Source organism: Nanorana parkeri, unplaced genomic scaffold, assembly GCF_000935625.1.
Source record: "Nanorana parkeri isolate BGI_ZX_2015 unplaced genomic scaffold, ASM93562v1 scaffold855, whole genome shotgun sequence".
Lineage (NCBI taxonomy): Eukaryota > Metazoa > Chordata > Amphibia > Anura > Dicroglossidae > Nanorana > Nanorana parkeri.
Window position 1 is genome coordinate 44,506 of NW_017307123.1, and position 9,890 is coordinate 54,395.

At 36.7% G+C, this 9,890-nt stretch overlaps 1 protein-coding gene across 1 annotated transcript in view; it reads left to right on the forward strand.

Moving 5' to 3' along the window:
* The window catches only part of LOC108794476 (cadherin-10), a gene marked incomplete at its 5' end in the record, with an annotated part of 115,712 nt that overhangs the window by 18,217 nt on the left and 87,605 nt on the right, over positions 1-9,890 (forward strand). The window contains one exon of the mRNA XM_018565523.1: positions 1,506-1,693. Within this exon, the coding sequence (XP_018421025.1) occupies positions 1,506-1,693 (188 nt within the window). The remainder of the gene's footprint in view (positions 1-1,505; positions 1,694-9,890) is intronic.

Below are 9,890 nucleotides of genomic sequence, written 5' to 3' on the forward strand. Positions count from 1 at the left end.
CAAACCTTAAGGGCCTGGTATGACTTTGGGGGGAACCCAACGCACTTTCCTTTATTTGTAACTTGGGGTCCCTCCTAAAATTCCTACCAGACCTAAAGGGTCTGGTATTGTTTTGGGAGGGGACCCCACACAGTTTTTTTTTATTTTCTTTAGAATATTTTTTATTCTTTTCTTTTTTTTACATTTATTTAAATCATTTAAAAAAAAATTTTTGTTTAAATGTTTTCTATTTTGCTTGCTACCTCAGAGGTAGCGAGCAGAATAGCCAAGCTGAATACAGCTGCTCTGCGGCATTCGGCTATTCACTTACTGCCGTTCAGCCCCTATGAGAATAGGGGCGAGCGGCAGCAAGTGAGCTGCCAGAGCTTCGGCTCAGCAAATCCAGATGTTCAAATGGCTGAGTTAAACAGAGCATGTTCGCTGACCAAAGGCAGCAGAAGGCAGCGGATGTACGGCTGAAATCAGCTGTACTGAGTCGAAGTGAATAGCTGAACGTCCTTCGCCTCAGTTAACTTCGGCTCAGTTATTCATTTGGCTACATTTGGCAACTTAGTGAATAACCCTCTAAAAATTTTATCAGCACAGATAGCACATTTATGTTACTTTTCCCAGGCACTAGAAAAACATTAAAGTCGCAATTGCTTTAGTTAGCAATAACTGAGGGCTTAATGTCTACATAAAATTAAAGCATATCCCTTTTATTGAAAACGTTAACGCTAAACTCCAGGTATAACTTTGTATGTAAACTGTCCATACATTGGTCCAGCTTGGCCTAATGCATATGACATTCTTGAGCAGCCCACAGGGATCCTGTAAAGCACTGTAGTAGTGAGAGCTACTACAGTGCTTTACAGTGATCTTCTAGGTCCTATAATGGTGCTAAGCTAAGTGGCTTAGCACTATCTGCTCTGAAAACACTGGAGGGCACTTGATCAGCACAGTGACCATTCAGAGAATGCCTAGTATATTTACCAATGAATACAAGTTGGTTCTTGATTGGATGTGGGGTGGATTGTGACAGCACTGTCCCTTGTCCAATCTTAGAACACATTGACTTTTTTGGTAATGTCAGTGCAATTGTGTTTTACTCCCTTTTTACTCATGTTGGGTGAAGGGGCTAGTGGTCTTGCCTACTTTTCACAATATTGTGAGCTCCCCAATCAAAAAAGGTTACTTTTTACATTTAAATATGTTAAAAAATACAGCTTTTATTATGTCCATTATTGCATACAAAGGCTAACATATTTTTATACATTTATGTGTAGAATTTGCAATGGTAATCAATTAAAGTATTCTTTTTTATGCTTATGATGTCATAGGCGACATTTAAAGTTAAAAAGCCTTGAAATACTGCCAAGAAACCTTTATTTTGACATTTTGTAAGTAATATTTAATTAGAACATCCATTAGTGACATAAATGTCCTAAATGATGTTAGCAAAATTACAATTATGCCCTACTGATACAATTTTATATCAACAATGACCTTTATACTTTTCACTGCAGATACTTACCATCTTAGTGTCTCAGAATCATCTCCAGTTGGGACTACCGTTGGTCATATAAAAGCAGTGGATGCTGATATTGGCAGAAATGCTGAAGTTCGTTATAGAATAACAGATGGAGATGAAATGGGCATATTTGAAACAACAACAGAGAGAGCAACACAAGACGGTGTCATAACTGTAAGAAAGGTATGTAATGTTATGAAAACTTCATGAAACACATATGAAGCTGTGGCGGACTGTGAAAATGTATGTAATTTCAACACCCTGTTTATTTTAATGCATCTATAGGCTATCAATGCAGTTAAAGAATATGTCCACCCAAAACTAATAATTTAAATTTCACTATTGGATGACACTAATGAGCTGAATCCCTTGATAAAATGTATGGCTAGTGCAGGTCATGGTCACGCAGAAATGACTCAAGAGGTCAATAAACTGCTCTGTCCAGCGTTAAAGGAAAACTATACTAATTTATAGTCAATATTCTTTTATTATTAAATCTAACAGTTTATATAATTTTACATTAGTATTATGTAAAATGACAATGTAAACAACAATATTGCCTTCATGTATCTATCATTAAGAACATACACTATATAGGTATATATGGTGTAAGTCAGTCAGTCAATCATAAAAACCCCAAACAATTATTCCAATACATAAACAACAAAAAGGTAGAAAAAAGAAAGAAACAGGTGGTTCCAATAAAAGATGATAATTGGAGGTTGATAACAAATGACAGGGAGATGGCTAAAGTATTAAATGCATTCTTCTCCATAGTATTTACTTGGGAAAACAATGATTTTAATGTACACAACAAAAATCTGTGTAGCACTGTGAAGAAAATACCACTGTGGTTCATGGAAGATAGGGTTCACCACGGACTATAAAAACTTAATGTGAATAAATTCCCAGGACCAAATAATTTGCACCCATGGATACTTAAAAAGAGCATGATTATAGAGAGGCCATTGTTTCTAATTGTTAAGGCCTTCATACTGATTGATTGACATAAAGCAACTCTTGTACTAATATTTAAAATATATTTGAGATGCATACCTGGAAATTATAGACCGGTCAGCTTAACATTGATGATATAAAGTTATTTGAGGGTATGTGAAAGGACCATATCCAAGAATATGCTTATGGGCATGTTATCATAAGTGACAACCAACATGGTTTCAGGAAAGACCATTTCTGTCAAACCAACCTATTAGTGTTCTATGAGGCACAACCTAGATGGAGGTGGACATAGTGTATATTGATTTTGCAAAAGCATTCGATGCAGTACCTCATACCGTATAGTTTACTAGCTTCAATCTTTGTTCATTGATGATATGGTGTGTATTTGGTTAGAGAACTGGCTAATTGAATGTGTCCAGAGAGTATCAATAAATGGCTCATTTTCTGAATGGTCCTTGTTTGGCAGTGGCGTGTCCCAGGGTTCCGTCTTGTGGCCATTGCTATTCAACCTGTTTATCAATGATATTGGGACTGGTATTAACAACAATAATTGCGTTTTTGCTGATGATACCAAAATTTGTAGGGCAATAAACTTGACAGATGACATTTTACAGGAAGACCTGGATAAAATAGAGGGTGGGCAACAGCATAGCAGATGAGGTTTAATATTGAGAAGTTTGAAGTTATACATTTTGCAATTAAAAATACACATGCAAAGACTCTCACAACTGGGTATCCCACTGGGGGAATCAGAGGTGAAAAAAGATTTTTGGAGTCCTAGTGAACAGCCTCCTTCATAACAGCAATGCCAGGCAGCAGTAAATACAGAAAAATAGGACTATCATGCATAAAAAAGGGAATGTACTCTAAAGACAAATCCATAATTCTCCCCATATAAAAAATTGGTTCAGCAAAATCCTGAGTATGCGGTTTGGTTCTGGTCACCGATTCACAGAAAGGATGCCCTTGAGCTGGAAAAAGTCCAAATAATGGTGACAAAGCTAATAAAGTGGCTAGAGGACATAAACTATGAGGAAATACTGCATGAATTAAACTTGTTCACTTTAAAAAAAAAGGAGACTAAGAGGGGGCATGATATTAATGTACAAATTGTTTAATGACGATGGGATAATCAGTAATATACTGGATATAGTTAGTTCACTCAAGAAGACAAGAGGCCACAATTTGAAACTTGAAGAGAAAAGGTTTCATCTTAAACAGCGAAGGGGATTCTTTACTGTGAGAGCTGTAAAATTGGGGAACTCCCTTCCACAGACAGTGGTTTCAGCTGAGAGTATGGAATCATTCAAGAATTGTCTAGATACTTTTCTCAGTGAACAAGATATACAGGTAATCTTAATAACTCAAACACACCCTCCCAAAACCGCATAGATTGAACTCGATGGACCTGTGTCTTTATTCAACCTTACCTGCTATTTAACTATGTAATTATATATTCAGTATCATTACTGCAGAGCAAGACTTTTACTTCTAAGAATTAACTGTGAAAGAGTTATCCCATGATCAGAATGAACATCCCGTGGAGGAAGATATAGAAGATGACCTGGCTTAGTCTGTTTGGATTTATTTATTTGGCTCTATTAATTAGTCTTATTTCCAAAAATGCAAAGTTAAGTTCCAGAGTAATTGTACTTAAAAAATGAAAAGATCAGTCCACCCAAACCTAATATTTCAGAGACTAGAAATTTAAAACATCTGAAATGTTCTAATAATTCCCGGAGACTTATTTGCTGAGATATCTGGCAAGTCCTACTCTCTCTGTTTTTTTAAAATTTTATAATATGAATCACAAGGCACAGAGCACCATACTTATGTGAAGAACTGTTTATTTAACACTATAAATAAAAGTGATTGGATACTCACAAAGGCACAATGAAAGATTCTTTGCCGCATACACAGCAGCCAAGGAAACCACTACAGGTGTAGTTCCAGGAACCGCCCCGTTCCATGTAATTTAGAGCCGCTTCCATCCCATGCTCTGGTGTCTCTTTCCTGGTGATGGCCATGTGTGGTTAGGCTGACACATTTCTGGGGCATGCCCAATTCACGTCCAAATCATCAAAGCCAACAATGTAGTTACTGGAACTACAGCTTCCTTGGTAGCTTTGTATGTGGCAAAGCATCTTTCATTGTACCTGTGTGAGTATTCATTCACTTGTTTTTCTAGTGTTTAAATAAACAGTTCTTCCAAAGAGTATGGCAGTCTGTGCCTTGTGTTTCATTACATGTACTGAGTGATTTCCCAATTATTTTGAGGAGCTGCCTATCATGTGGGAAAATATACTTCTCTGCATTTGGAAGATTTTAAGCTATCACTAGCACCAAGTCAGTGGAACTTTTCTAACAACTACAGTATATGCTATTTTATATTATGACTAATGCAATAGGAGGGACTAAAACATGTAAAGATGACAAAAATACAAACCTCCAGAGTGCATATGAATAGGAAGAGCACGCTTTCTTATATTAATATACAAAACATACAGTATATGATGCCTGAGGATGACCACAAGACTCCAGGCACTACCTAAATCTTAATTATCAATTTTTTGTGGATTGGACCTTTAATGTATAGAAGTACACCTGCTATTATTTCAGGAGGATTTTCTGTTCATCAGTTGTTCTTAATTTAAATCTTATAGTGAAGTACTGTGCAACAAATATCATATGCATGCTTTTTAGATGAAGGGCCAAACCTTATTCTGCCCATGGCTCCCTATTTGTGTATAAATAGAAGATTAGTGTGTCAGGTTTATAAGGTTGGCTTCCCTACAAACCTGTGGTATGTTAATTTTTTATGATGATATAACGGATTGCTACAATTGGTATCAAAGGGAAAAACAGGGAAGGAGGTAGCCCTGGAGTGTTAATGTATAAATGTTTCACTCATGTTAATAATTATTAATGTTAAACATAAAAAATAAAGTTAACAGATGGTTAATATATTCCTGTGTTAAAACTATTTGAATAATCAGCTTGATTACATTCAATATAATCCATTCAAGAAATGTTTCCAAAAAAATTACAAAAGTGAATTTCATGGAAATTAGCACTATCTTTGCAACAATGAACACATGAAACATAATACAATGTAACAAAAGCAAACTGTCATTCTAATGAGCAGGCAACAATAAATTATCACAAAGAATTTTCTGTGCCTAATTTAGCACCTCAGAGAAAAATCAACAACAGCAAGAGAACATCCAGTCCCAAAGGCTCTGCTTTTAAACATAGATTTGAAAATTTATAAGCAATGAATTCCCAAACCAGAAAAAATACAGACAGAAAATTCATTAAAAAGGTGAAGATGAATCGCAAGAGACAAACCATACATAAAGAACTATACATCATGAAGTAAAAGTGTGTAACAGAATGTTGTGGCTAGACTTAACTTCAATATAAAGACAAAGGTTAGGAATTTAAAAAAGCAAGCGTGTATTTAAAAATGCTTTACAGGGCAGCATCAGAATCACAATGCTGTTGCAATAGTGTGAGGTCTCCAGTAAATACAAGAAAGATAAATGGAACCTGTCCTCAGATGTGTGTTTCTACAGTATCCACATAACTAATGTTTCTTTCAAGGTTAAATATTAATTAAAAAGTATTTATTTATATGTAAAGTTTTTTTCTTTTGATCTTGAGCCTACTTTTGCCTTTTGGGCTGTGTTGAAAAACATGCTTTGGCTGTGTTTTGCTGAAAATAACATGACATGGAAAAAGGATTGGCAATTACATACTTGATTTTCATTCTCAGTTGTGTCTAAGGGCAAGCAGATGTTGTCAAGTTTGTCATATGAAGCAGTTTTCTATTTCTAGTTGCTTCTGGTATAAGAGGAGTTATAACAATAGGAGTTACTATAATGGTTGGATAATTTGTCTTCTTTTTAATTTTGTAGTTGGCAACTTGTATCAACCCCTTCATGACCTGAGGTCATTAAAGCCAAGATGCCCAGACCAAACATAGCAGCATAAGAATGCAACTTTTACCTTTATAATAACTCAATAGGGTTAATTTACTAAAGGAAACTAGGCGGTTCACTTTCCAATGGAATTTGCACTTTACAGGGAAAGTGAATGAGGTGAAACTCTGCTCACTTTCATTGCCCCATCATGTGCAAATAAAAATAAATTTTTCATTTTCCTTGCACTGGATTGGGTATTCTTTGCAAAGGGAAATGTTACCACATTCACCAAGCTAAGGGAAACGTCCCCTGCAATGTGCAAATCCACTTGCAAAGTGAACAGCTTATTTGCCTTTAGTAAATCAACCCCTAGCGCTCTCTGCAATAAACCAAACATCATGTAATCACTATTATCTGTTATCATGGTTGGCATATGAATTTGAACCACTCTGGTTGCTTACTTTTTGTTAGTGTACATTGGAAGCCATCAGTGACAGTATGGTTTCAGAACTAAGACTGCAAACAGGTGCCAGGTCCTAGTTCTAAAATAGAACTTAGATTATCTACAGATTGTAGACATGTAAAATTTGTTTTGTTCTGTATTTAAATTTGGATGAATTTTAGCATATTAGGAATGAAAAAATAAGGAATCCGAACGTATCCTCATGTTTGATAACCCACATTTTGGATGCAAAGTTCTTTATTGAAAAAAACCCTAATACAGTTCTTGACAATTCCTTTATTTAAAAAAATTCCCCAAAAATGTCGATGTTATCCAAATGTCAAGGACATCATCTAGCAATGTAGATCTATGTCAATCACGAGGGAACCCACATTTTGGATGCAAAGTTCTTTATTGAAAAAAACCCCAATACAGTTATTGACAATTCCTTTATTTAAAAAAATTCCCCAAAAATGTTGATGTTATCCAAATGTCAAGGACATCATCTAGCAATGTAGATCTATGTCAATCACGAGGGATGATGGCCGCCAAATGAAAAAATACCTGATGCCCTCTGACATGATTGAACCTGACAAACTGACAGCTCTGACCTGAATGTCAACAAAGAGCGAGCCGTGTTGACACATGACTTTTTCCTCCCCTTTGTTGACACTGGGGAGCATAGCTGTCATAACAGCTCCCTAATGTCAACAAAGGTAAGGGACAAGTCTCATGATGTCACAAATCACTCTGCCCCTTTGTAGACATTTGGGTCAGAGCTGTGGTTTTGCATCAAAATTTCATTGGGAATGGTCGTGTCGGCGGGCGTTGTCCATCGTGATTGATGTGGATCTACATTGGTGGACGATGTGACTGATCTTGGGATTACATCGTTGGACATTTTTTATGGGGGTTTTTGTTAATAAAAGACTTGTCAAAAACTTGTGTTGTGGGTTTTGTTTTACAGACTTTTTTTTACAGTGTGCTGTGTTAATTTACAATTTTACTGTATTGGTGTATGAGTAGCGGTAACAACTACCCCTTGCTCAATCACGGGCGTGGCAGCATCTGCGTGCCCCTTTTATGAAACGGGGCACTCAGATTCAGATAAGCCCCCATGGTCACAGACCCCTACGGCCACCCGGGTCAGGGTTGTGGGGAAGAGGCCATTCTCTTCATTGACATGGGGACAAGCTGCTTTGACAGGGGGTCCCTCCCTGGAAAAGTACCTTCCCCTTGTTGAGGGCATGTGGCCTGGTATGGTGCAGGAGGGGGGCACACGTTCACCCCCTTTCCTGCTCTTCCAGGCTGCAGCATGGATCAAGGGTCTGCTATGGGGTTTTTGGCGGGACACCACACTTTTTTTGCCATGGTGGTCCCCTTAAAATTCCTACCATTCCTACCAGACCTAAAGACCTGAAGTGGGAGGGGGCTGTATGCGTTTTCTATTGTTTCTATGAACTGTCAAAAGTTTAAAAGAAAAATATCACTTTTTTATTGTAACTTTGCTGCAACGAAAATTTGTTTGTAAATATAATTTAACTCATCCATTTAATCTGAATCCAATCCCAAAGCGAGTTGACTTTCGGGCCTAAATCCTGAAAAACTATAAAAAAAAAAAAAAATCCAAAACTAAATGAAGCGAACCGAACCAAGAACCAGCTCACATGTCTAACAGATTGCAGGCTTTAGGGTGTTAAATAACTTGTTTCCCATCTTTTTCAAGTTTCTATATTTTTAACTGCCTCCCTCTCTTTTTCTCACACTTCTGTCTTTTTTGCTTGTTTTATAGACAGATTTTTTTCTTCAGCTTTCTGCTGTGCACAAAAATTAAAAAGGAAGTGGTAAAGTGTTTTACGTGCTATAATTTGAAAAACATTTTGAGTTACTGATCTAGGTATAAAAAAGGAACATACAAAGCAAATTTTTAAGTCATGCAATTTATATTTTCAGACGGAGATGAGCAATGGAAGCCTACATATTTATTCAGTGCAGGTTAAAATTAAAATATCAGGCATATTTCTGCATTTCCTGTTTCAAGCTTGTTGGCTTGTTGATTTAGGCAATACTCTTGCCTAAATCATTAGGCAAGAGTACAGGTAGAGGTTAGGGAGGAGGTGAGTTATTCATATAAACTGCTGCAGTGCTCAAATACATTTTTCTATATATCTCTTTAATTAGCTCTGGAAATCCAAGGCAGGCTACTGCAACAGATGATGCAAGATCTTGTTTCTTTATTCTAGAGTGTTAAGTTTTCCTTTGATATATACACGATGTTGTACTGATTCCTGATCATCTCAAAAGCAAGTATGGTATAAATAAAATTGAAATGAATAGTAAGAAAAGAAAAGTATTCAGTATCAGTATAAGGTAAGATATTCATGCATTCATCACTATTCTCAGGTTCAGTTTTGAAAAAAATATATATTTGTACATGACCATGTTAACAAACTTAGAGCTTACCTCCCATTTCATTTTCATAGCTTGATTTGCCATCTCTAGGTCACAACCACCTTCATTTATCAGAGTTTATGCACTGGAGGAGCAGAGTGATGGCATTACAAACAACGCCAGCTTGTACTTTTCAGGAGCTACAGATTTGCGGGTGGCAGGTAGCTCTGTGGGTGGCATTACTGCATTTCCAGGCTTCCTTAGTGTGTGACCATGAATTGCTTAATACATTTTTCTAATGGGAAATAATCTAATATTATGATCAGGAAATCTCAATGGTGTAAATTACAGCCAAAATTTAAAAAAAGGAAAAACACCAGTCAACAATGGAGATAGTTGCCTTTTTTATTGCTCAATTGATAGTTTAATGCATCCAGTGATTGATTAAACATCAATATTTTACAATGGATTTATTTCTACTATTTTATTTTGTTATTATTTTTTCTTTCTGATCATTAACCTCTTGCCGTCCGGCCGTTAAGAAAAAAACGGACGGACGGCAGACCCGCATCCGCAGGTTGCCGTCGCAAGACGGCATTTCTTTCCTGCTCGCGCGCGCCCCCTAGCGCGCGCACGGGCAGGAAAGACCCTCTCGTTACTACCC